General features: G+C 47.5%; 2 protein-coding genes across 3 annotated transcripts; both read right to left on the bottom strand.

Annotated features, from left to right (window-relative positions):
* Positions 1–1,161: 1,161 nt before the first annotated feature.
* On the bottom strand, positions 1,162–14,212 carry pianp (PILR alpha associated neural protein). Of its 2 annotated transcripts, none has more exons than XM_086113687.1 (5): positions 13,733–14,212; positions 13,259–13,653; positions 12,852–12,930; positions 6,031–6,177; positions 1,162–3,658 (listed from the first exon to the last, which is right to left on the bottom strand). In XM_086113687.1, exons 1-5 carry the CDS (start codon positions 13,741–13,743, stop codon positions 3,358–3,360), a joined length of 933 nt encoding a protein of 310 aa, XP_085969813.1. In that variant the 5' UTR covers positions 13,744–14,212; the 3' UTR covers positions 1,162–3,357. The 2 variants fall into 2 exon arrangements, with proteins under 2 accessions (XP_085969813.1, XP_085969814.1); XM_086113688.1 differs by having other exon boundaries at positions 3,503–5,547.
* Positions 14,213–14,717: 505 nt separating this feature from the next.
* LOC147204243 (telomerase protein component 1) lies at positions 14,718–26,492 on the bottom strand. The gene is made up of 13 exons (XM_086113686.1): positions 26,241–26,492; positions 24,352–24,458; positions 23,254–23,462; positions 22,224–22,347; positions 21,836–21,957; positions 20,532–20,618; positions 19,314–19,403; positions 18,967–19,055; positions 17,818–18,031; positions 17,565–17,687; positions 17,115–17,280; positions 15,610–15,695; positions 14,718–15,527 (listed from the first exon to the last, which is right to left on the bottom strand). Exons 1-13 carry the CDS (start codon positions 26,328–26,330, stop codon positions 15,430–15,432), a joined length of 1,605 nt encoding a protein of 534 aa, XP_085969812.1. The 5' UTR covers positions 26,331–26,492; the 3' UTR covers positions 14,718–15,429.
* Between the last annotated feature and the right edge of the window lie 1,034 nt (positions 26,493–27,526).

The raw sequence follows: 27,526 nt of genomic DNA, 5'->3' as shown, positions 1-27,526 counted from the left end.
TGTTAACTCCCAGAAGGGGGGAGCTTCCATGAGGAGGTCAAGCCGTTAATTAGGGCGTGTGTCCCCGTAGACGCCCGTGCATCACAAGCGCCCAGGCCTCATTCAAAGGCCATTCCGATTCCTCCTGCGCTCTGCCCTGAGCTTCGACGGCCTTTCATGCACCCGCAATATGGAATGCGTCAAACGTTGGGTGGGAATCAAAACAAATCTCGAGAGGTCGAGCTCAGTGGGGCTTCAAAATTGTTTTGTTTTTTTCGGGGCGGGGGGTGAAATATGATGAGGAAATCGTGACATGACGTGGGGACGGTTGTACACATTTCTTTCCAAGCTGTTTGGTACGATCTGTGGCTGAATTGTCAAAAATAATTCTGCATGTAGGCGAAATGATTTTTCTTTTTCATAACAGCGTTTGATACACATCATCAAAAGATTCCACAGTTACATGTCGTTGAAAATATTTATTTCAGTCGTTCAATTTAGATTTTGTCACAACCATCATAACTCATCGCACCCCCCCCCCACCCTCCCGTTCTGTTATCTTGCATCTTTTCCTCCATATTTATAAATAGTGGCGTTAATTTCACTCACTGTCACTCGCAACACTCCCCCACCCCCACCCCCACCCCCACCGCAGCCCTCACCAGTGCAAATTCTAACAACTGTACATCTCTGGAGAGAGGTTGCCAGTGGCAGGATGTCTCATCTGCCGACGGGCAAGTCTTTTTCAATATTTTTATCTTTTCAAAGACGAGACGCTCTCCTCAGCCGGTCCAATCAATTACCCCGGACCGGTGAAATTTCCCGACTGCGCGCACAGTAATTTTGTGCATCTCGATACACTCTCGTGGCGTTTCCCCTCCTGCTCGCCCTCCCGATTGCATTGACACTTATCCCGTCACGAACGGAGCGCGGGGGGATTTTCAGCCGGCATCCTGCTCATCTGCCCGCAGCTGGCGGAAGGCAGACGAGGCGTCCGGATCAACACACGCCTCCTTTCTCGAAGTCCCTTTTGGCCTGCCGACGTGATTGGCGTGCGCCGCGGGATTTGTTGAAATCAACGCTCTGCACGTTGCTTGAAGGAACCGCAACGTAGGTTGGCGATTAAAAGTCAACTTTTGAGGCTTGATTCCACCAAGCGCTCAAAGGAACAGAAAGGCGAGAGCAGTTTCAAACACTCGGGTTGTCTTTTATTGAACTCGCATGGTACAGAAAGACCATCTAGTCCTACGGGGATCGTACTAAAAACCACAAGACTGGAAATGTGCACGAGCCACGCATGACGCCATCCGCACGACGCTTGTCGTGGAAGAAACTCGATGGGGACAAAAGTATTGGGACGTCAGGAAGGCTTGATTCCATGGCCTCGGCACCCAGTTTCGAGTCCACGTATTGCCCGACACTTTTTTCCTCACCAGTAAGACAATTCGGCACACGAGTAGAACAGACAGTGGCGGACCCTCAGGGCCAGCAAGGCCTTCTCTGCTGGCCTAAACATTCATACAATAACATACATTTAATTCATGTTATTTTATTTTCATAAATATGTAAACAAAATTATTTTCTGTATTCTTTACGTCATATTATTTCCACTTAGTCGAGTGGCTTTCAATGTCATTTTAAATAACATTGAAAGCCACTCGATAAATAAATTATTTATTATGGTAGAGTTTTTAACCAATCATATTTCAGGTAGCACTTGTGTTGCCAGGTAAATTAAACTTCAGATTAAACAGAGCAGGCCCCTGTGCGCTGTAAATGAACGGGCACAGTCAGGTTGCAATAGCCAATCGGATCACGAGTCTGCGCACCGGAGCCAGCGAGAATGCCTTACGTCGACATTGGACGTGCGCGTTCGGTGATTGGATTAGCGCCTGCTAGAGGGAGCTCTCACTGCATTTTAACCCAAAACGGCCGAAGAAGAAGACGTTGATCTGGTTGCTGAACTACTTTCCACACAATTTTCAAGACGGACCTTCCACTAAAAGGTGGATATTGTGCGAAGAGGTCGCCCAACTCCTGCGCTAGTTAGCCTGTCCCAGCAAGGAAAAGGGTTTGTCCGTCATTTTCAGACGAGCAATTATGAACGGCACCCGTGGCTCACAGCCTCTGAGAAACGCTGCAAATTGTACTGCTGGGAATGCCTATTGCTTGCAACGGACCGATTTGGTGTTTGGAGCCACACTGGATTTACCCATTGAAGTTGTTTTACCAAGGCAGCAAGGAAACATCAGAGCACGGCTGGGCACTTACAAACTACGGTGCGTTTGGGGACACTCGCGTCGATGTGCAGCTCCGTGAACAGGCACCACATTGGTGAGTAAATGAATTCTATTTTACATTTCTTCTTGTCATTTTATTTCGTTAGTATTAAATTAATGGTAACGAAATAAAATGACAAAGATACAAAAATGTATCAAATAAATCTGCTCACCTGCAATTTATAATGGCGCATTGTAGTCACCTTCGTGCACTAAAGTTCGTTCAATCTCAGCTGCTCAACATCGTCAGTTATTTGCTGTTGTGTAGCCGATTCTCAAAATGCAAATGATCTGTTTACTTTATTTTCAAAGAATAGTTTGTTTTGCTATTGTTTGGTTGGTGTCTTATATGAAACTGCGACATTGTGCAATTTATTGGACAGACTTGTTTAAGATCACACGGCGTAATTTGGGTGGCATTTTATTTAGTATTTTTAAATCATCTTTTTATTTTTGACAATATCTATAAATTTAGTTTCCTGCTCTTAATTGTGAATGCATACTTGATGGTTTTAAATGCTCCTGAAATTAAGTGCTGCTTGACGAGCCTAGACTGTATTGTGTTCATGTATGTGACGTCACTGAAGGCCTAAGGTTGAAATGCACGGCCCGCCACTGGGAACAGAAGTAGCATTTTTTTCCCTTCTCGCTAAATGAAATTTCTATGCACCAGGATTACTTTGGCATCGTAGCAGGACAACTACATGGTACTGCTAAAAAGTTAAAATCTGGATTTTTTTTTTCATTTCAGAAAAAAAAGTGCAGCTGCCAAACCCTACTAGTGAAGCTCTGGATGTGAACAAATCGAATTTGGTGTCGAGACGAGTACGAATAGCAACCCGTTGTCGACGAGCGCACAGTTTTGCCCCAACATTAGCGCTGTCGTCCTTGCAACAATAGTATTGTTAGATTGAGTTGATGTTGCTAGTGGGACAACTTTGGGTGAGGGAAATAGGAAGTAACGTGGTTCTCCCCGATGTTACGAGACTGCGTTACATACTTGTACTTCAAGAGTTCTGACAATATAAGTGAAGTAAGCAAGATGTTTTAACAGTCCATTCTCTATGGTCAGTGAGAACGGAACAGAGTGAAACAGTCCTCACTGCGAGGATATCAAGTGCACACCGCGTACGTGGATTTTCCAAATGACCTGCTGTCTCAATACTTCGGTCCCACCGCTTGGAAAAGACCAAAGTCTGACACGTGTCTTTGCGCGGTTCTCGAAGACGTCACAAGCCCATCGGTACATGAAAAATAGACATTTATGAATAATACATTTGATTGTGATGAGGCGGGCGACGTGAACGTTCCCTTGAAAGTTCCTTTGGTGCCTCTTTCGCATGATGTACGGTGATGACATGTGAAGGCAGATGATGGTGCTTGTTTCCACAATGCAGTACCTGTCAAAAAACAAAAAATCGCCTTGTCGCGGTCGTCCTTGGCTCTCCATGAGGACGTCTCGGTAAATCCGCCTCTGTTGTCAAGCGTACACAAAGACCCCCCCCCCCCCCAAAAAAAAGAAGAAAAAAGCCAACCTTTGGGATTGGTTGCCAGAATAGCCGTGAAGACTTTGGAAGAAAGTGTTTTGCTCATCACACCCCGGTGTGAACAAAGAGGCGAACGCCAGATAATGAAGGAAACAAATCATGAGGAATACCAGTTGGTAAAACACCCGCCCAAGGAATGAGCATTTTTCCCAGGCTGGAAACGGGGAGCCATTTTGGACCCGGATGTGTTCCAACACGTTGCCCGTTGGCTCCTGCCCCGCCCAACAGATTTGTGAAAGTCACCAATCCCTGTTTCGGAGATGCTCAATGGTGGATAGATTTTCCGACCATTTACAACACGGGTGTCGCAATCAAGACACTGGTAGTCCTTTGCTGCTATCGTGTGGCATCTCTAGTCAATTTTTAAACCCATCAGTCTGCCGGCTTCTTGTAGTTGAAGAATTTTCCATGACGTATGATTTCCAATTCAATTTGTTGTTCGTATATTCCACAAAAGTGCCTTGAGATATGAGTTTACTTTGCTCCGCGCACTGAGCTCAAAATATTCATATTTCAAATCAACTTTCCGAATGAAATTCAATGGAAATCGCTCCCCAAAAACTTTATTTTTTCACATGATTTTGAAAGAAACTCTGTCATGTTGCACTTTGTACCAAAATATAGGCACAACAGAAGTAAATAACATAAATAAGTAAAGAGTTTGTGCATCAAAATGAATCCATTGCAGCTCCTTCTGGCGTGCAAAACCTGGCCCCCAGGCGGCAGTATGATATGGTCACACAGACAAAGGAAGAAGAAATTGACTCCATAAACTGAAGCCACAGTTGTTTTTTGTTGTTGTGGAGAATAAACATATGCCTTTGAGTAGAGCTATATTTTCTGTCTACATGTTTTGTTGCACCATTTGTGTGCAAAACAGGCCTACTTCACCACATACAGTAGATGCTACGGCCTTTCCTGTTATGTGTTAGCATTAAACTAGTGGAGTTCAGGCAAAGTTAAATCTGTGCTTGTTTTTCCTTGAAGCCCTTTTTATTTTATTTTTTAAATGAATTGGTTCACTTTTTTGCCAACGATTGTGACTCAGTCATTTGAGATAAGTCCCATTACACCGTTGTCGAAAAGCAAAAGATCGTCCGAACGCTGGCTAATCATATCTCAAGGCACCACCGTAATAACGATCAAACTGTCGGGGGAGGGGGGGGCAATTGTGCACATGTAATCTGTCGTAAGTCTACATGTTGTCTCGACAGCCTAACGAGGATGCGGTCCGTGACGAAAAACGCCTTTGATACTCCGCCATTTACGAGCAAGAAAACGGGAATGTTTGTGGCGACGGAGTAGCGAACAACAAGTCTTGCGAGGTGCAACTGCGCGACTGGAAGCGCGCCGGGGGGGGGGGGGGGGCGAGATTGGGGCCCTCAGACGGGGATGCTGCACGGCTGTTAAATTGTTTGTTTGTGAATTCGTCACGGCGGGTCGGCGCTTGGCACAGCTCGGGGCCGTGACAGCCACACAGAGGAAATTTACAGAAGAAAGGAAGGAAAGAGGCGAGCATGATGAGTTTAGGTTGAAGACCTCAGGGAAGCCGAGGAGTTTGCGCGGCGGCTTGAATTACCAGCGGTCCCTGAACGTATTTCACAGTTTGGGAGAAAATGAAAATGCTGCTGCAGGCGGGCCCCCCCAAAATTTTCTGGAGGCTCCGTAGAAGTGTTCACCATATGGCAGAGGAAAAAAAATAATAATAAAAGGAGCCCCTTCAGAGGTTCACAACCGGGATCCTGACACAGCAAGAGACAAGACAAGAAAAAGTGTTAAAGGAAAACAAAACAAAACAAAACAGAGAAACTAAAAGAAGTCTGAATGGGGGTGGGGGGGGTGGGGGGATAATGTGAGGTAAGGTGGAACGGAGAGGCCTGAAGCTGAAAAAGTGATGTACTCCCAAACTACTCAAGCTTTGTCACCAGGGACTTAGAAGGAGGAGTGCAGCACTATAATTATCCTTTTTGAGATTAACTCTAAATACCCTTGAACAAAAGCATCGTTCTGCGGATGGTGGCCGGGTATTTTAAATCCCCCCCCCCCCCACACACACACACATGGGGCCCAAGAGTGACTCATCACGGAAGGGGAAAAAATAGATCTATTTTTTCAAACACTACCGACCTGAATGCTCCTCGGAAAACGCAAGCGTGCTGCTGTCCAATTTCAGTACAAAACAAGACTTTTTTTCTTTTTTTTTTTTCTTTTAAGCGAGTCGTTACCTCTCCCGGTCGGCGAAGGAGAAGGAGGCGCTGTGCAGTGTCTGCCGGCTCTCCTCGGACGGCAGGGAGCACGGGAGCGCGCGGGAGAGGGGCGGGGCCACGCCACGGGACATCGGGGGCGGATGCCGGGAACAGCCGCGATCGTAACTGGAGACACGGATTGATGGATAGGACGAGGAGAAGAAAGGAACATGAATGAGCACGGGGGACGGGATTTGGTATCTGGGCATTTCGCCGGTGCTCGATTCACAACTTCATAAGCGCCGCGGTTACGATCTCAATTGTAGAAAATACGATTTCAACCGATGTTTCGGTTTGACGAACGTTACCAAATCCAAAAATTATATATGTCATACGTCCCCAAAATTGGGAGTTACAGATGTGTTTTGCTACGGACGTCCCATCGGAGGATGCAAAAAATGCCCCAAGTCATACTTTCGGCTCCGCCGGTCAGTGCTGCGAATTCTGAAGGCGGATCGGATGGACGGGGCAACACATACAGGCTGAAATCTGATTGGACGAGGAAAAAAAAATACAAATAAAAAGAGAAAAGACTGTTGGGAAGAACTGAATACAGTTTCATGGGACCCCGAATGAGAATTTAGGTTGTCAACGTAGCTCAGTGCTGCGGACGAGGCGAGAAAACGACAAGAAGGGAGACGGCGTCTGGAGCGGCAGAGTGGTTTTCACAATCGGCAAACGCATTAACGCTGCCAACGCGGGAGAGGATTACTCGCCCTCGTTGGACTCATTAAAACGAGGTCCGTGGGAAGAGAAGCGGGAGGGGTGGAGCCTGTCGGGATGAGATGCCACAAGGCGTAGAAATGGACGTGGAGGGATGGCGCGCTAGTCGAGAAAGGTGAATTATTGCGCTAGAAGGGTTTTTTTTGGGGGAGGGGGGGGGTTGGCTTTCCTCTGTTTTTAATTGCACTTGCGACAACTGTTTGGGAGGTGCGACAGACCGGTACCGACGTGCTCTCGACCGATGATTTCATTCGGATTAGTTTTTGTTGTCATTGATGAGAAGGACACTTGGGCGGTGACATCACTGGGTTGCCTCGCTTTGCTGGAAAAGACGGTAAAATGCTGCAACGTGCCCCCCCCCCCCCGCGCACAGAGGGACGTGTCACAAATTCTCCCCTTTGAACTCGACCAGTCGAATCCTCCGCAAGTCACGTGGCCTTTCACGTACGGGAATACAAGAGACACGAGCCGCCGCGTTTCGACGCTCTCGGCAGCGCAACGCCGACATGTTTGACGCAAGTCAAATGACTTTGCTACAAAAGAGATGGATCTTTTTCAATTTCTCTTGTTTTGATTTTGGGGAGCGAGGTAGTGTCAATCAAAAATATGAACTTGGCTCTCACTTTGTTGTTTGTTACTGATGTATTGATCGGTTCCGACATGCTAGGATTAAAGCTGTCAGAAGACTGTCGCTGCGAAAAACAAATCATCATTTCTGATTTTCATGTCGGTGTTGTTGCACCCCCCCCCCCTCAACCACCCCCCCGCTTATGACTCCGGCTCCGATTGTTTTCTTTCCTGCATCGTGTGACATTTGGAATGCTAATGCGGACCCGTGGGCCCATAAACTCAACCACTAAACCAACCCCGCCCTCGCACAAACTATACGACTAACCCCGACTACTGAATCAAACCAAACTGCAGCACTAAAGGAATGCTAACTGTCCCACAGAAGCCCCCACTAACCCTCCCCTGCCACTAAGCCTTATTATACCACTAAACCAACCAGCAATTATGTGGCAATGGTGACTCCGATTGTTTTAAACATCTGAACAGTGCTTTCCTTCTCTGAAAAACCAACAACAAAAACTGAAAATGCCAATGACAAAATCGTGTATGCACAAAAAAAAAATCACCAGTGTAAGAATTTTACATACAAACTATTTGCACTCTATGTAATAGTAGTAGTAGTATATAGTAGTGTGTGCGTGTGCGCGCGTATGCGCATGTGTTATTGTGCGTACAAGAAGCCATTGCTTCTACTTCTAAAAATGAATAATCACTGTCATCTTCTCTCTTTGTTGACACGTGTTTTGGGCCGACGGATGTGTCGCAGACAAACGTCGTGTCTCGTCGCCGATTTTGAGTTGCTTTGACGCATAGTAGCCCATGCGGCGTGACCTACTCAACGATTGGTCGTCCGGGATGCTTCCCGACCACAACGCCCAAAGTCTGCAAAACTAGAAGCTGACGAGCAAATGTGGCGTCGTCAAACAAATTCGTGACCTCGAGTGCTTTTTGGAGAATAGAGCGTCCGTACCAGCCTCTCCCCACAGGAACGAGGTCCATATTCTCTTCCCCATCATAATTGGACAAACAAGGATTCTGCGCTACAACGGCAATGCGGCATCCGCCATTATTTGTCAGAACGTAAACAATCAAGATGCCTTTCACGCTGCGCACCAGAGCTGAATGTACCTCCACAAAAGCAATTCTTTATCCTGGTTGGACCCGAGTAACACCCGCCCTTGGCCTCCGTCGAGCTCGACTTCATCACGCCGACGATTTTCGCGCCTGCAAAACAAATCTCTCGCTCGCTCTTCTGTCATCACGCCCAACTGGACGGCGGCCAGTTGCCACTCGACGCTATCATTCCGGTCCATCTGCGGCCCATCCGACACGTGGCGTTATTTACACATTGATGACACGCGATAGACCGGCGCCGCACGGAAATACTGCGAGCGGCACAACGTGCTCTACCCTCGCCTCTCGTTTGAATGAGGTCACGGCTGATGCAAATTCGAGAAGCAACAGTTAGGTTCTGTCTGAAAGGCCCTTCTGAGTGTGTGTGTGTGTGTGTGTGAGTGGTTTATTTATTTATTTAATGGTGGAGCGGCTCAGAGGATGAATCTGCAGCCGCACAAGGGAGACTGGAGTCAGAGATAAGATGCAAAGACGGCAATTACAATACGGATAGAAAGCCAAGAACCACAAGGAAAGAAGTGCGGGGGGCGAGGGGGGGGGACAGGTATTGAGAGCAAGAAAGCAAATCCCCGCGAGGCCCAAGTAGGAGGAGGAGGAGGAGGAGGAGGGAGGTTTTGAGAACGTAAGACCGTGGGGGCAAATCTGCGCTCAAGTGCAAAAAGGGAATATGAAGCGGAACAAATGAGACCGTTCCCGACGCCGGATTGAAAAATTGGCAGTATGGAGATGGAGAACGAAGGCATAAATAAGCGACGTAAAACAACAAGAATCCTTGACAGAAGAAGATGCGGGAGAGAGTAGAGGAGGGGGGGGGTGGGGGGGGGGGGACGAGGCGCACAAGACCCGGCGGTCAAATCAACTTGACGTTATTGGTCTGATCAGCAAAGCGTGGAAGTGCGCCACTATATCATCGGGATGCGTCGCCCATTTCCTCTTAATGGCCGCCCTGCGCCGCGGTTGTACATAAACAACGGCCGTCCTTTGTTCGAGCTGATGGCGGGTGGAATATGACCATTTTTTTTTTCTCCCCCAAAAGTGAAAGCAAATCTTTCAAGCCATCCGTACAAATCTGAAGAAACGAGCGGCGGCGGTGGCGCGTCGCTTCTTTGTAATGTGCCCCTCAGGTGGTGAGAGGAAGATGGAAAAAAAGTCGCAAGGGTTTAGCGGTGAAGCCCGCCAAAGATTGATGTATTTATTTATTTATTTGGTCTCTTTTACGACTTCGAAATTTCTCATCCGATTTGAAACGTTCCAACTTTAGCGTGTACCAAAAAAATTCTTGCTTCTGGCAGAAATCGTCTATTTCTCATTCCGAATGTTTCTCAGGTTTATGGCAATTCAAATATCCCCCCCCTCCGCCCCGCCCCACACTAATTTCGAATGACACCTTCAATGTTCCAGATGAAATTGCCTTTGAGTTGGATGGAACTTGGATGTGTGGAATGTACACACACGTCCATGTGCAGTATGCGGCGGTACCCCTACTTGCGAAATGAATTGCTTCTGGAAGAAATTTCTTGCCTGGAAATATTTGTAAGTCAAGACGCATTTTCCATGTCAATGCCCTAATGCGTTCCAAGCCCCCCGTAAAAATTCAGACAGAAATGTTTTCTGAAGCATAAAAATGCATCAAATTGTGCAACGAATACATGTTGCAATGAGATTATTGCACAATAATTGAAAGTTGTGCGTAACGTAAAAAAACAAAGAATGAAATAAAAATGACGCTCATTTAACTTAACTGCGCCCTCATTGTTTTTTGCCCTCTTTCGTTCATGTTCTCTCTCAAAAGTGGTTTTTGCCTGCCGTTTTGTCAGGAACTGATCCAAGGACGTTTGCTTTTGTCGGCTTTTAACAAACCTTCGAAGATGTACAAGGCTAACATCAGCATAGTGAGCGATCGCCCGACTCGTCACATCTACGCAAAACTATCCGAACACGAATGACGAGGACGTTGCATAGACGCACGTCTCTCTCTCCACACGCATAGACACATTCGGTTGACGTCCTTCTTAGCCAATGGGATGCCAGGAAGATGCTCGGTAATAGCCAATGGCAGAGCAGCTCTCAGTATGTTGCGTTCAAGAAACTCGGAGCCGCGACGAGCAGCCCAGCTGAATTTGATCTTTCCTAACTTGAAATGTCTTTCCTAACACAAGAGGCAATATTTCCTGTTGAGGCGTTTCGTAACTTGAAAATTTCACATGAAGAGACGTTCATAAGTAGGCGTACTACTGTATCTGTCTGTCTTCTACTGCCCCCATGTGGCCAAGGTGGGCAGCAGCATAATGGCTCTTCAATTCATGCATAGTGCTTCTATGGAGAGAGATTTTTCCTCGTTTAAAAACAAAAAAACAAAAACAAAAGACAATTCCCTCGTATCTCAAGGCACCAATGGACTGTACTGTTCAACATTCAGGTTACGGTATTTTCTACTAACACGAATGTTAGAAGTAAAAAAAAAAAAAAAAAAGGCGACAGAAAGCCGTCTTGGCGGAGCACTTCACGACGGATGAAAGAACACATCCGTTTTCCGCTGCGATGTAGCCTCTTTGGACGGCAAGATCGTCACGTGCGAAGGGGATGACGGCAGCTCGCCTCCGAGCTGCCGCTAGCGTCTTAACGCCTCGGCCTCCCGTGTTGAAGGCAAAAAGCCACAGAGGAAACAAGGTCAGCTCTGGAGTTCATTAGAGGACGGTGAAGGATGGAAAGAGCCTTGACAGCTTAGGTGGGGTGCCCCCCCCCCTACCCCTCCGGGGCTCATGTTGGCTCTGCTGCGGCTAGACAAGCTCTCGGCAAACTTCCTCCAAACACGCGTCCGTTGGCTAAGTGGGAATTCGAAAGAGCTTGCCCAGCTTTTGGTGATCCTTCAACACCGCGGGCGACGGCCTCAAATTCGGTGTCAGGATACAGCGCGCTGGTGCATGTTTTTTTTTTTTTAACTAAATAATAAAAGGACGTTTGCGGCGGTTTGCTATCGGCTATCGTACTTCTTGAGATTGTGGGCCAAACCGATCCCGAAGGATTTTTACGATCGTGCAGCGATTGTCAGGTGGCGCAGTGCTGCTGTTTCTGGGCTTGAGGCCTTCATTGAAGCAAACATCGAACTTAGTCCTTGTCCCTCTTGTTGGGCACGAGCAAACGGCGGTACCGCAAAGTCCCGAATATCCGATATCTGCTCCACAAGTCCCCACTCCATGTAAAGCAACTTTTTGGGTGAACATGCATTGATAGCAAATCAGTTTTCTACAGTGACATTCGCTAAAATGCCACCCCCCCAAAAAAAAACATTCAAAATGTATTCTTGCGGCGCATGATTGCTCAAAGGGGGCGGAAATATCCTCCTGAACTTCTTAGCGATCCGCTCATCGCGTTAGAACAGGGGTGGGCAAACTTTTTGGCTCGGGCGCCGCATTGACTTTTAAAATTTGACAGAAGGGGCAGGTCAGCACGAGCTATGGTACATTAAAAAAAACTGCATTTGTTGACAGTCCATATCAAACATCAACAGAACAAAAGCATGAACGTACGGTATTAATATACTTTTTTAAAATGACAAAAGTGTTGTTGATGACCTATTTTAGCCTGTGCATCGCTGCAGATGGGTTGTGATCAGACCAGTAGAAGTAGAGCGATACAGAGGTACTAGGTGGTCGAAAAGATTGCCCCGCCCCCCCCCCGTGTTCTGCAATTTCAAGTCAATGCGCCACCTGGCGGTGAAATGCCTGTCATTACAAGTCCAATTGAAATGAATGCAATCATTCACATCGAACCTTAATTGTGGACCAACCTTCAGCGGGCCGGATTAAAAAGACCAACGGGCCGGATTCGGCCCGCGGGCCGTAGTTTGCCCACCACTGCGTTAGAAGCATTCTTTAATTTGAGTGTCCAATCCAGTCGGCGCCTCGACACCGTCAGCGGCATCGAACTGCAGGAAATTGTGTCACCTTCCTAAAACACCGGCCAAAGTCACCTCGGAAATTCCATGCTCCCTGCAGCCCACTCGTTTTAGTCCATTCTGACCAATATTGCGTTTGTGGAAGATGGATGAAGCGGCAAGATCTCGGTGGGGGGGCGGGGGGGGGGGGCGGCCTGTGCCACTTGGTGTCGCCTGAAAGTGACATCACAGTTGCTCGGGGCGACCGATCGCGACCTCAGCTTGCAGATGTCACATGAGCGAACTCGGCAAACGGGTGAGCCGAGAACGGCGCTTGCCGAATCCTTTTCTCGCGCTCTCAAAACGGCTTCGGCCGACGCATGCGGTGATGATGTCACGATTGGCTTGAAGTCCCTCCCCGAATGAAGGCCCGAGTCGCAAACGCCCGGCCCTGCGTGCTGCCCGATCATAAATAAGAGAGGAGTTAAGTTCCTACCAGAGCTTGGCCGTGATGATGATCGCCGTGAGGATGAGCAGCGTGGAGATGGTCACAGTGACGTAGAACTGAGGGTCCACTGTAACACACGCACGCACAGTTACTCTTCTCAGAGCGTGACGGTATATATTTCTAATTATAGCGAGAACAAAAGAAGAAATCAATGAGGGCGGCTGAACATGAAATTAGATGTGCCAAAAGACTCGCAAGGAAAACGGCCATCCCGCCGCTCCTCGCGCATCTCTCGACGGCGGCCGATTGCCGGCGCTGAGCGATGGCAACTTGATGAGGCTTTCCAGACGCAGCCGACTGCGCTCGCTTGGAGGGGGGTCAACCTTCACCCGCGTGACAGTTAATTCCCAGGAGCACTCGTGGCAATGCGGCGCGTCATTTTCCCTGACACCCACCTTCCTCCAGCTCGGCCTCCTCCGCCCCGCCGTCCTCCGCGCCCTCTCGGTTCCACGACTCCGGCCGCGCGTCCTCTCGGGGGTGCGTGCTGGCGTCGGGGTAGAGCCAGTCGGCGGAGGACGCGGCGGCCGCGCCCGCCTCCCGCGGGAGCGGCCGCTCCGTTTCCTGACCGGAGAGGAGGTGGTAGGTCTCGTCCTCCAGGGGCTGCGTGGGCCCCCAGACCACCGCCCAGAGAGGGGTGGGCGTCGCCCGGGCGCTGACGGACAGCTGGACGGCCAGGGCCTCCGCCCGCTCCTCGCCCTCGTCGTCACGGTGACAAGTGGAGGGCCGTGTCACCAGGACGACCAGGACCAGGGAGACGAGGGCGGTCAGTCGTGCGACAGGAGCGATGGAGCTGGAGGGGGGGGACAAAGATTAGGAGCCAGGTAGAGAAGAAGTTGCCTGCTTTTCCGCGCCAAACTCTGCCGTTTTACCATCTCTCCATCGCTTCGCTGTGTTCACTGACACTCCGGCGCGCCGATCATCTCTGGAAGATGAGCAAAAGAGAGGAAAACAAAAGGGGGGGGGTCCTGCTTTTCTCTCGGTCTCGGATCCACGCGCTGATAGTATTGGCAAAAATCCCGCTCTTCAATCTCGGCTAAATATACCCGCCCGCCTCCCGCGGGCCATTTCAAGTTCTTAACGCTCAATTATGCACCACACGCACTTTCTCTCTCGCGCGCAATCAACGGCCAAAAAGTACAGCGCGATCGCCCGGGACCAGTCGCACGCGTTCACAGACGACGAGCCCGTAAATCATCATCAGCGACGTCACGCCGCGCGCGCGGCCAACGACACTTGGAACCAACTTCCCATCTACTACTCGGCTGGCCAAATGTCAAGCAAATGTCACTCGTGCGCTCCCGACCCATATCGGTGCCTACCTCTGGCAAGTGGAGAGAGGGAATGAGACCGAGAGAATAGGGGAGATACAGAGCGCAAAGGGGGTAGGGATGGAGAGGGGGGGGGGGAAGCATTGGTTGCCTTAGCGACCGAGACGTGAAGTCCGCTAGAGAGGCAGAGCGAGCGATGGAGGGAGAGAGACTGCCAGAGAGAGATTTAAATGCTAATTATGGGTGTGTGTTTTTTTTTCCCCATGACTTCAAATTAAAAGCAACAAAATTTGACGTGGCAAACAAATGATACAGAAAGCGACGTTTATAAGATCATTTCATAGGCAGCAGAAGGGGGGGGCGGAGGCAATAAATAAAAAAAACACTTAAATTATCACAACTGCAGGACGCTTTCGAGAGAGAAAACAAAGCGGGGGAGAAGGTGGAGAATAATTGAATTCACGTTCATTTACATAGGTCACAGCGGCTCAGCGGCGGGATAAACCGGTTATTGCGAAGGAGCCCGCCCGGGTCAGGTCGACGTTTTGGCAAATAAATTGAAAAAAAAGGTCGGACGAGATGCAAATTTGTGTCTGACGGCTTTATTGAAACTAATATTTACAGAGGAAACAATCGCAGACGAACACGCGCGACGCGGGGTTGCTTTGCCAAAATATTTTTTTGTCAGTGAGTTTTTAATCAAGAAAAATTGCACTGTACTGTCCCCCACCACTCCCCCCCCCAAAAAAAGACAAGAAAAAAATATTGTACATGCTGCAGTCTTTGCGTCGAAGGTGGTCCTTTAAGGGGCGTGGCTTAGTGATTGACATCATGAACTGGAGTCAGGCTGGCTGGCTACTCTGCGCGCGAGGCTCCGGGCGGGGGTTTTGGCCGACAGCAGCTCCTTGCAAGTGTTCTCGTTTTGTATTTGTTCATCCCATTCAATAAAGTTAGTTATTGAATGGGATGTTAGTTGGTTTTTCTTATAATGTTTGAAACATCTTTTGCGTTGGAGCCTTGAATGTTTTCTCACTGAAGTTCTACTTTTGCTTCATGGTGCATAGCGGCATTTATTAGGGTTGATATGCTGAGCTTCAGACAAGATAATTCTCCATGTATGGGGGCAGATATCCAATGCGTATCCACCTTCGGAATAGATATGATAGCATTACACCCCCCCTCCCCCCTCCCTTTATGCTCCCTTGACTCATATGGCGAAAAAAGTGGATTGTGTCACTTGAAGCACCCAACGTCAATCCAGCCTGAGGCCCCCGGTCTCTCCTCCCCATCGTGGCTCCTCACTGGAGGACGCAACGTAACCACGAGCCAGCGGACCCCGCGTCGTCCTCGTCCTCGTCTCCTCCCGCGTCGTCGTCGTCGTCATCATCAAGGCGTTCTAAGTTTAACAAGGAGGCCGCAGGCAATTGTCACGACGCGCATTATCTAAAATGAAGGCGAGAGAAGCGCGCGGCTTTTACCGTCTGACTCCTCGTCATCTTCCGTGTCCCCCTCGGACTCCAGCGGCAATTCTAACCGGACGTCTCTCCTAACCGTAATGTCGCCCCTGGTGTGTTAAAAGTCACATATTAGGCCTTTGGGGGGGGGGGGGGGGTGTTTCAACATTTTCTACAGCGGTTAACCTCATTAAGATCTTGAACAGGCGTGCCCATTACGTCGATCGCCGTCGACGGGCAGCTCGACGATCGCGATCGCGGACTGTTCGCCAGCCGATCGCGAGGGGTGGAGAGGAAAAAAAAACCCTAACAAACATTTGTACGTCTCTGTGCATGTTAGTAAAATATTTTTTTTTTGTGTTCATGCACACTGCACCCTCATCATCCCATCTGTCTCACTTTCACTCAAATAAAATAAAGCAGGTCATCTTTGACCTGCGGTGTCTCGTGACCTGCGTCGCCGGACGTTTGTTAGCGCTCAGCAGTCTGCTTACGCAGCTCATGATCAGAGCCGTTGCGCTCTAGATCTTTTATTGTTCTCATTCAGAGTTGGTTTCTGTTCAGGTTGATCTGTGTGGGACCAACAAGTGGCTCTGTTGGGCTCCTGCTAGAGCGGCACACCCGTTGGTCTCTCTGTTAAAAGGACACCCGGCCAGACCACTCAGTGGCGGGTCATTGTTGCTGTCACTGCTTCAGTCGGTTTGTGTTTGTGTCTTCCTGCCGCGCGCTTTTGTTTGTTACTTTGGATTCTTGTCGTTTTCAGGACTTTGTTTGTTGTGGATTTAGTTTCCCCATTGTCCTGTTTTAATACAATTGAAGTTCACTGACTGACTTCGGAACTTGGAAGTCGTCTTTTTCAGTTGCTTTTGCGTGTTGACATTTAGGTCAAGTCCAAACAGCGGGTCTTCGTTTCAAGACGGTCCCGACAGAGGCACTTTCGAACGGCGCGCGATGAACTCGTTTGTGCAGTGGCGTAGGAATATGGGGAAGAAGGCTTCATTTTGTTGTCCTTTTTGTTTTGTTTTCGCTTTATTTACTGTCACGAGTGTGTTGTCAGCGTGTGATGTCATGAGGTTCCTAATAGCAGGAAAGTGGTTCATCCGCTGTTTGTAGAGGAGTTAACATTTTGAAATATAAACATTGGCAATGAAGAAGCATTTTAGGGAGGGCGCCAATTACTCGCCGTTCAGGGCAAAGAAAGTGTTGGATCTTCACCCATGCACCTGTCAAGTCATGGGTGAAGAAACTCGGCGTTGGGGTGCGTTATTTAAATTAGACCCGAACATTTTCTGACAGGGAGCTCACAAAAAAAAAAAGTAGTTTAATTTCACACTTGATGGGTGGGCTGACACTCCAGAGACCCTCAGATGTGCGTAAGCAATTAAAACGTCCCATTAAACAAATGCAATTAGCAATGCAAGGGGAGAAAAAAATGAATATGCAAATTAGGGAATATCATTGACCGGTCTGAACCAAATGCAAACTCCCCCGCTTTTTTTTTTTTTTTTCTTTGAGAGACGGCGGCGTACCTTTGCTTTCCGGAGGCAGGGAGCTGCTCCCACACCACGAGGTCGCGCCCGCCGCTGACCCAGCGGTGGTCGCCGCTCCCCGTGGTCCACGCGGCGAAGCAAAGCATTCTGGGGGCTCGGGGCCAGGTCAGAGAGGCCAGGTAGCGACACCGAGGCAGGGAGAACACTGCAGGGAGAGACCAAGGAACGGAGAGGAACTTTTTCCAAAATAAGAATCGTTTGCCGATTGAACGACGACCGAATCTCACTTTTCTCATGAAAATCGCTCCCCGTTGTCAAGTTCAACAAATGCCAAAGCGCTCAATCAAATGTTCTGCCTGTAATTCACACCTTTGGAGTTTGAAGGGACCCCCCCCCCCAAAAAAAATAAAGTAGTTCTCATAATCATGATACATTTGAAAATAAGCGTTGTCCTGTTCGGACGTGCGCCTTTCGAGTTGAAGCACTCACAGTTGAGCGAGCTCTCGCCATTGGCCACGTCGTAGCAGGAGCCAATGAGGAGGCCGGCTGTCTGGTGCACGCAGTCGGTCACCCCGGTGACGCTGCTGTGATTGGTCAGTCTGGAAACCGTTCCTGCGGTCGGTGCACAGATGCGAGGTGAAATGTGAAATCTCAAGGCTTCTTCCGCCGGCCGCGGCCTCCGGTCGTCCTGGCCGCTTGATTTGTTCTTCACGCGACACGATGACTTGAAAGCACCACTCACCCGTGATCCAGTGCAGGATGTTGATCCAGGGCCGCCCATACGCGAGCAGCACTCTCTCCCCGCGGGGACTGAGGGCCAGCCGCCCCCCCGCGCAACCTGTCACCTGACCGCTCCAGCCGTGCAGCAGTCTCAGGGGGTCTCGCTCGCGGCAGCGGTTCTCCCACACGGACACCCCTCCGTCGGACGAGCCGCTGAACACCAGCGGACCCTGGCACTGCGGAGAGCGCGCGGTTGTCATGGTGACGCGTGTGTACCGTACTCGCCGGCGCGCTTGTGCTTTCAAGGGGCAGCGGTTTAGAAATAAAGGGGGCGGCGGTACGCTCGGAGAGATGGACAATGACGGCTCGAATGCCTCGGGCGTACTGCGAGGATGATTGCAAATTGAACCAAAACAGCTCGGCATTTCAATAATCATTAAAAAAAAGAAAAGGCTTTTGCTGTACATTTGGCCGGCTTACACGTTAACAAAAGCCCATTTGGAAGCAATAAACGGGCTCCGATCAGACGCGGCGGCTGGATTTTTCCAAAGGCTTTTCTACAGACACGTTTCTTGAAAATGTGTCCTCGCGCGCTACTACAGAGGGAGGAACATTTGTTTTCATGTCTTTCACATCCGCAAGCAGCTTAAAAATAACCCAGTGAGGAAGGTGGATCGCCATACAGGAGTTTCTTTCACAAAATCCTCCTGGGAAAGGATGGAGCCAAACTCTTTGGAAAATGGCAGCCACGAGAAACCGGCGCGCGAGGTGACGTTGTGGTTCTAGCTTCACTCAGACAAAACGGGTCCAAATATAGTCACCAAATGGGGGATATGCAATCAATGTCATGTCACTCTATTCCCAAAATACATTTGAACAAACAAATAGCAAAGAATAGACAGAGCATTGTCCAACAGAAGCTTTTTCCCCTCTTTTCGTTTAGTTCCTGAGGGTAAATTGGTCACAAGAGGGCGCCTCGGGATCGGCCGCTGTTGCCGGTCACCATTGCATTGAAATAAGGCCGCTATCGAGCGATAGCTGATATCAGGGCACGCCCATCTCTTGTATTATCTTGCCCACCTCCTTCTTTTTGTCAAATATCAGACTTGCCTTTCCATCAAGTCTTTTGAGTAGTTCTCTGTCTGTCGCCATGGCGATAGAGCCCACTTACCCGAATGGAGGTGACCGCTTCCTGGTGTGCGTTGATTGATTGGCAGTTATCCAAAGTGCGCCAGCTCCAGGCTTGAACCTTGCCCCCGTCTGCGGAGCGGGGGTGTGACAGAGTGCGAGGTTAACGCTCGGCGACAGGCGCGCGGCGGCCATTAACGCCAGTCACGGCCGACGCACCTGGGCTCCTCCGCCTGGCCTAAATTGGGCGCCAATGTGTGCGCTAGCCGCTCACACGTAACCGGCGCATTCATCTTCATGCTCTCTACGCTGCTTGATAGCACATTCCTTTGTCTACGGTGGACTTTGATTGACGTGTCTTTGGTTACACACACGCACACACACACACACCTGATCCAGTTACGATGTAGCCGTCGCCCTCGGGCACAAAGCTGAGCGCTGTCACAGCGTTGAACGTGTAGATGGACTTCACACACTGGCCTGCGTGGGAGGAAAGGAAAGGGGTGTTACGGGCTTAATTGCCAGCCCGCAGACCACTGCTCAAACAAACATAAAAGGTTGCTAGCATCACACAAAGGCAATTTTGAACAACATTTGCGCCAAGCAGTACATTTGGAGAATTGTGTGCGTGTGTGTGTGTGTGTGTGTGAAATAAGCAGACAAAAGATTTCATTGATGTTCAATTGCGGCTAAATCCTCCTCTTCTTTACTGTCCTTTGTTTTTGCCTTTCGGATGAAAAATGCTCTTTAGAATGTGTTGTACACGGCCCCGCTCGTCTAAATACGGCCTTCTGATTGCCGTAATATTGCAGTTGTTTAATGTGAATTTTTATCAGGCTCAGGGGGTGGACATTTTGCTACTTGCCGGAAGCCGCCGGCGGCCATTTTGCATTGTCACTCGCTAAGCGTTCCTAACGTGAATACATGGATTCTCTCGGCAGCGTTTTCATGTTATTTTCTGTCCGTACGGTGAAAACCCCACAGTGCGTGGTGTACGCTTGTACCAAGAAGTCTGGGAGAAGCTCTTCATATGTTTTTTCATCGGTAAGAATGGGATTATAAATTTTCTCTTACAAGGTTTATCTCCGAGTGCTATGCAACGATTCGTCTACATTGCTTTGTCAGCACCATCCACAATGAAATGAAAGCAAAACCCCTCAGGACAAAATTCGCTGCAAAATGTAAGCCTAACCCTGTAAGTCACGATTCATCATACTGAGACAATATACTCTGAATGGTCGATGCAAACAGTGACGTTTGTTCTTTGCGAGGCTCTCGTGACTCCATGCAGGGATCCTGGTATAAAACGCCCACTGCTCTGTTTTCAGCGAGGGGAAAAAAATATATAACTGAAGCCGTCCGTCCCGATGGCACCGTAAGATGGCCGCCCTTTGACTTCAGCTCCAAGGAACCAATTCGTATTGCAGTCATATGTGTACTTGAGATGGACAAAAACGGGCGAATTTGGCTGCTTAATTTAGATTCCATAAACGGGATTTTAATCCGAGTGCTTTGTTTCCACGAGATATGTCGCACAAAACAACCGCAGTTTGTGGCCCAACGACGTCAGTGTCGATGAAAGCCCATCTTGAACCGTCTTCGGCTTACCGATGCTCAGGGCCCAGATCTTGACGTTGCAGTCCGCCGAGCCGCTCAAAATGAACCTCTCGTCGTCTGGCAATGACAGCGACCAGGCTGCGGGGGGGGGGTGGGGGGGGGGTCAAGAGGGGATTACATAACAGTAAATAAGTGCTTTATTTATGCTTCTGTTGGGACGAGGTAATAGACGAGACGTATCGAGTGCATGAGTTCAAGTGTTCTCACTCACTCAGTCAGACAGACACAAGAGTCTCATTTCTCTCTGGACTTGATGTGATGAAGCGCTTCAATAATTAAAACGCTGCACACATCCGTCGACATGTACCGTACTTCGACGTGTGTGCGTGTGTGTATACAGTGAACCCTCATCTATCGTGGGAGACGAGTTACAGACGCACTTGCGTTAGATGAAAAACGGTGTGAAAATGCCAGTAATTGGCTTTCGCCTGAAAAAGGTTTTTAATTGACCTTTAGATGTGAAAATATGGCAGCAAAGCAGCACTTTTTCTAAACGAACCTCCTCAATTAACCTTAATATTGTTCCTTGGCACCAAGATGCCATAAGAACGGCGGCACTTTAGTGTAAATGAAACTTCGCGACTCAATTCAACGTAGTTGCTTGGCAGCAAGATGTCACACGATGGCGGCAATGCACTACGTTTGTCCAAAAGAAGCTCCCCAACTAATTTCGACAGTTCTTGGCATCATGATGCCATCGGATTCTGGCAAAGCACAACGTTTGTCTAAGTGGAGCTCCTCCACTCACGTTGACGTAGTTTGTGCCAGGAATCAAGATATGACTAGATGGCTGCAAAGCAATAAGGTTGCTCTTTTTCTTTTTTCTTTCTTCAACACGCTCATTAAATAAAATTACATTTCAGCTTGGGGTGTACCAAAAAACAATCTGAATGGAAAAGTCAGTTTTGATTCGACAGATGTGGAGCTCATCGAATCAAACCGAAGGCAGCCATGTATCGAGTGGTCTTTTATTGGAGAGAGATGTCTTGAAAGGAAATGCCACATTTACACGTCCTGACAAGTTCTTGTCGGTAAAATGACAAGACGAACCTCATTGCATCGTATCCTCTTAAATTGAACCCCACCATCCCAAACCGAATCGCGATACGTATCGAATCGTCTTTTGTTGTCGAGCTGCACACCCCTAGCTTGAGTGAAGAATGACGATTCGCCTCCCAAAACGCGTGAAGCTGCCAAACTGCAAATTAACGCGCTTTCACCGGATTCTGTAAAAAGGCAACGACGGCTTAAAAAAAAAATCAGCAAATAGCAGGAAGGGAAGGCTGTGTCCTCACCCAGCTTTTTGCAGTACTCAGCGGGAGGGGCAGACAGGCTGGTAACCCCGCCGGTGTGACCCCCCAGGTTCTTGTGCTCCGTTGCCGTGGGAACGTGCCACACCTTGACGGTCGTATCGCGGCTTGAAGGTTGCGGGGGGGGAGAGAGAGAGATGAAGCGAGCGCGGGAGTCAAGAGTTCCGATAAAACGCAACGAGATCTGAGGCGAGCGATCGGAACGGGTGGAACATAAAGCAGCGGGCGCAAAGAGAGACCATGAAATGTTACAGTCGGGGTAATGCAAAGTCATAAAGATCACACACACACAAACGTTGAATAATGCATGAGACGCTCAAATTCGCTCACACACTCACGACGCTATTCAAATGATTTATGTAAGCATTTTTACCTGCCAGAAATCACCAGGTTGTCAACGGCGAGCACGCAGGTGATGATGTCATTGTGACCCTCCAACAGCCTCAAGCGGAACTTTGCCTTCTGCCAACATGTTTTCAGGGATGTCAGCTCGGAATCTGAATGAATAGGAACACATTTAGCCTGAATTTTGTTCCTCGTGCCGACTGCAGGGTTTTTTGGGGGGGAGGGGGGCTTTCTTATTAGCTCTTTTAAGATCTTCAAACACCAGCAAAGGTGACGGTCAAACACCCCCCCCCCCCTAAAAAATCATTTTGCGTAAGAGAGATTAATCGTCCAAAATCGGTTCAAATTCTCAAGGACAAAATATTCTCAGAGTCAAATGTTCTCCCAAAATTCATATCTTCAAAATTCATATGTTCTGTAATCTGCCGAATATCGGAATCGTCAGCCTCAAAATAAAATATCCACTGGGCCCGACTAAACATTATCGCAGCACTAGGAACCTAATTCTACTGTCTCTTCGATGTAACGTTATTTTCATAAATTCTCAAAATTATTCCCAACTGTCACATGTGAGTTAGGTGTCAAACTCAAGGCCCGGGGCCCAGATCTGGCCCGCCATATCATTTTCTGTGGCCCGGGAGAGCAAATCCAGCATGTCAACTTTTCCATGATGCTTGCCAAAATTTAAGATTGTCACATGTAATTCTTCATTACATCGAGATATTGCAAACATGATCTCATTCCGTACTTATTACATGAACGTAAACAATGGCTGAACTAACCATTATTCTTGACTTCTGATTTCAAAACTGGTTATCCACCAATTTGTTGTCCACTGTAACATGTGGAGGTGATCAAACATTTATACGGTTTCACAAAAATCGCAGTCATAATGGCCCGCTCGGGGAAACCGTAACCGCAATATGGCCCGCTACAAAAATGAGTTTGACACCCCTGCTTTAGAGGGGGTGGAGGGGAGAAAAGAAATATATACAGCTCACTCCCAGTCTGTTTTTTGATGGTCATTGTATTGTTGGCTCGTGTTCGATTCAGCCCACCTTCTCCTGCCAGTTGCCTTCCATCCGCGTCCCCTCCTGGACGTGACACCGCCATGACATTCTGCGGCCTTTGGTGGCAGCGAGCCGTCCCCCCGACGGCTCCTGTCGCTCTCCGCGTGGCAGGCGGCGCTGGCCCGCCTTCCTCCAGACCCCTCAAGATCTTGGAGGCCGGGGGCGCTTGTGATGGAAGGACCTCGGGGGCGTCCTCCCTGTGCCAGTGCGCAAGAAAAGGAGGGCTGAATGTATAAGCATGAAGGAGAGAAGAGGCACCGTGGGGGTCTTGTCAGGTCAAGACTCAAATGTCCTCCTTTGCCTTGACCCATATTTGCGATTTTTTTTTTTAATCAATTGCGAGACGTGATGACATGATCCATCAATCCTTGTGATCAGTGAGGCCTCAAATGTACATGTTCTTGCTATTGGGAAAAAAAAAAAAAAAGCATTACTTTGCCCAAGCACAAAAATGGTGAATATGTGAGATTTTTTTTCTACCAACTGGCTGATCCTCCTACAAGCTCCTCCCCCCAAAAATTGAGATTGTGCAGGGCTTCACTGTATAATGTATTAACATTTAATATCCTCGAGGCCAATGCAGAGTCTGATATTTAGCGGAGTAAAATTCAGATCACTGATTAAATAGTGTTTATTTAAGTGTAATAATTAGATCACTCAGTATTTTATTTGATTTTTTTAGGTGGCACTTGGTCTGAAAGATTTGTGGACTACTGGCCTCATGGAAAACTTGCGGCGGCTCCGTAAAGGTTGGGAAACACTGAGCTCTAGGACGCTATGTTGCGCTGAGCAAGCCTACCTGTTGTGTCTCCCGCTGATCAAAATGAACGCCATCTGTGTGTTTTGTTCACTTGGATGTTAATAACCAAACATGATTTCATTTATCCGCCTCGGGGGGGTTCATAGTACCGAACGCAGCCCATATTGAGCAGGAGAAAGTTCACTTGAGTTCTTAAAGGCAGTGTTTGACCTCCACTGTGTTTGTAAACACACACACACAGGCACACAAAAAGATCAAATGCTTCCACGTCAATGTTTGGACTAATGACGCTTCTCTCCATCTGGCCCTTCCCGCCTCTCGCTTACGCTGCTCTTTTCATGTCGGCCTCCGGGCTCCCGGGGGCTTGTTGCGGGCCACAGAGTTGCAGCTGAAGCTCCGCCAATCTGCACCGCAGCTCCTCCTTCCTGGAGATCTGAGAAGGAGACGGCGAGAAATTGGCTGTAAAGCAAGCCGACGCGTCCACAGGTTGTTAGTCGGCGCAGTCGATCCATTTCGCGCGGCTTGCTTTTAATATCGCATCAACAAGCGAAGCCGCGCCCGTCTGGCTGTCTTGAGTTTTATAGTGTCTGAATTAAGGCAAGTGACTTTGCATTAAGTGTCTCTTTGCCGAGTTTGAGGAGCACTCTGTCTATTACTCACAGGAGAATGAAGAGAGAGAAAAAAAGAAAAGGGTCAGCCGACTCTGGTTTGTGTTCAGAGAAGAGCTTCATTTCTATTTAATTTTTCAGCATTCTTGAATGATGTCATTAGTTTGCCCACATCGTACAGCAAGTCTATACAGTGCGCACGTCGACACATCTTTTCTGATGGTTTTCCTTTTCCCTTGAGTTGTACAAGGTTTTTCAGTCACAATAGTTGTGTCATTTTGCTCTGTCACCAAAGGAAAAAGAAGATTTGATCAGGCGTGTGGAGACGTTTTGTATCCATTGTCTCGCTGCTGTACAGTACGTATTTTGTACGTAGTAAAAACATGAGTGTCATATTAATACATTTAAATGATTATGCATGTCCATTCATCCACTTTCTAATCTGTTAACCCTCGCAAGGGTCACGGGCTGTAAGTATATAAGCTTACCGGTAATTATTCTGTACCTCATTTAAAATTGTGAATGTTTGAAAGACTAGCAATTGTTTAAAAATGGTTGATTCATTAAAAGTTTTGACATCGCAGTAGTTTCAACAGCAAAGATGAGAAGTTGTGCTTTGTACACTGGGATTTTTACTCTATACCAATGCCCGGTGCAGAGTCCTCATTAAGTATGATTTGAAATAACACAACATGCAGTGTGGCGTCTTTGAAAGCTACCCATTTTGAAATGTTGCAAATAAACAAGCGGCACTAAAGTGTCGGGTGAACGCAGATCGATGACCCTGTAACAGCCCACAACACAATCGCTTTATCTTCTGACTTCCAATTAGGAACAGCCAGGAAAGCTCACAACATTACAGGGTTTCATGTTCGATACATATACAATGGATTTAAAAATTCAACACACTTCTGTTCAAATGCCAGGTTTTTGTGGTATAGAAAAAAATGAGCTCGAGATAAACAATTCAAAAACCTTTTCTACCATAAATCGTTAATGGGAGAGGAAGTAAAAATAAACAACTGCACGGTGGGTGTGGCGGTGTTCACATTTAAACTTTTAAAAATGCGAGTCATCATAGACTGGACACCATTGAAAGTGCTGATGATGATGATCCCCAAATAAAGTTCAGCTGTTCTTGTTTGCGTTTCCTGACATTTTTTGCAGTCATGTTTTCGAACACAATCCATTGTCCGCATATACTCTAAATTGTCCCTAGGTGTGAGTGTGAGCGTGGATGGTTGTTCGTCTCTGTGTGCCCTGCGATTGGCTGGCAACCAATTCAAGGTGTCCCCCGCCTACTGCCCGGAGACAGCTGGGATAGGCTCCAGCACCCCCCGCGACCCTAGTGAGGATAAAGCTGTTCGGAAGATGAATGAATGAATAAAATAACGTTCTGAGTACAATAAATGGTCAAATAAATGAAGCCAAATTTGAAAACAAGCCTTGAACGTAACGTGGAAAAAGTGATGCACCGTGAATATTTGCACCCGTCGTCATTATTTGAAACAGAATCGCTATTTCGTACATTGATGTGTTTTGTTAAAGCTTGTTAACATGATGTCCTCGACGCAACCAGAAAATGAACAACAAGCGTCTTCGTATACCTTGAATCTTTCCTCGGGGTTGAGATCGATTTTTATTTCCAGATTCTCAATCTGCCTCAACTTCTTCTGCAGTTTCCTCACCTCCCCCATTTGGCCCTCAAATCCCCTCTGCTTGTATGACTAGCACACGAACTCTCAAAGTGGAAGCTATCGTTAAGGGGGGGAAAGGGAGAAAACGCGTAGGTTTATCATTAAAACGGCGCTAAGCTGATTTGAATGGCGATCTGGGAATGAAGACTGGGCAAACGTGTCGCCGGATGTTGATGCGGAAGACGTGTCGATCTGCTCCCACAGCGACACCACGTGGACAGTTTTGGAAAGACGTGGAGGCCACCTATCGCCCGCTCCATTCTTTAATCTGACATACCGCGCATATTTACGTTTCATTAAGAGGCCTTTTATAGTTTGTTGCGTTCGTTTACCCCTTCCCCTTGTAAAATGCGTACAAAATATGCATATTCCTTTTTTTAATTTAATTTATTTCATAATTGGTTTATATGTTCATTTTACTCAACTAAATTATATTGATATAACACATTAAAAACAACTTGAGCGGCACACAAAGATTTGTTCATAAAGTAAAAGTCAAACATGTAAAAACAAAGACGGTGAAAACAATAAATTATTAACATAAAACACTAAACACTAAAACAATCCAGAATCTCATGCCAAATTTTAAATAAAATTGTATATGTATAATAAAAGAAAGCAATATTTTAATTTCTTTATTGCTTATGCATACATTCATTATGTACGATTACCAAAATACAATTCTTTTATTGTTGACAAACTATTTTTAAAGTAATCAATAAACTGATTAAACATACACTTTGTGTTAATACGTATTTTTCATCTACAAATGACCCGTCTTTAAAAAATAATGTGGCTCATAAGCACAAATATTTGCCCACCCTTGGTCTACAAAGTCGATTCACCTTCTGTCCCTGTCCATGTTCTAAAACAAAATTGCACACATTAATTTTTTTAATTATTACATGAAAGAAATGACAAAAATAGCGTCGTACTCTTTCAAGTTTAGATGTATAGATAGAAAAATACATTAAGGATATGGATTCAGGTTAAATGTAGAATTATTTATGTACTTAAACAATAATAAAAAAAAGACGTTTTTCCGTAACGAGTAGTTGTTTCTACAACAGTACCTGAAGGCAACACTACTGGTTCCAAAGCCGAAATAGTAACGCGATAAGTGTCAAAAATGTACATTTTATAAATTTTAAAAAAATCAATGAGTGCCACAAGGTGAATATGAAAGAATCTTTAAA

Source organism: Hippocampus guttulatus, chromosome 6 (assembly GCF_054856545.1).
Source record: "Hippocampus guttulatus isolate MCC_2025c chromosome 6, RoL_Hgut_1.0, whole genome shotgun sequence".
Lineage (NCBI taxonomy): Eukaryota > Metazoa > Chordata > Actinopteri > Syngnathiformes > Syngnathidae > Hippocampus > Hippocampus guttulatus.
Note: the sequence above shows the minus strand (reverse complement) of the source record. Positions and strands in the feature narration are given on the sequence as shown.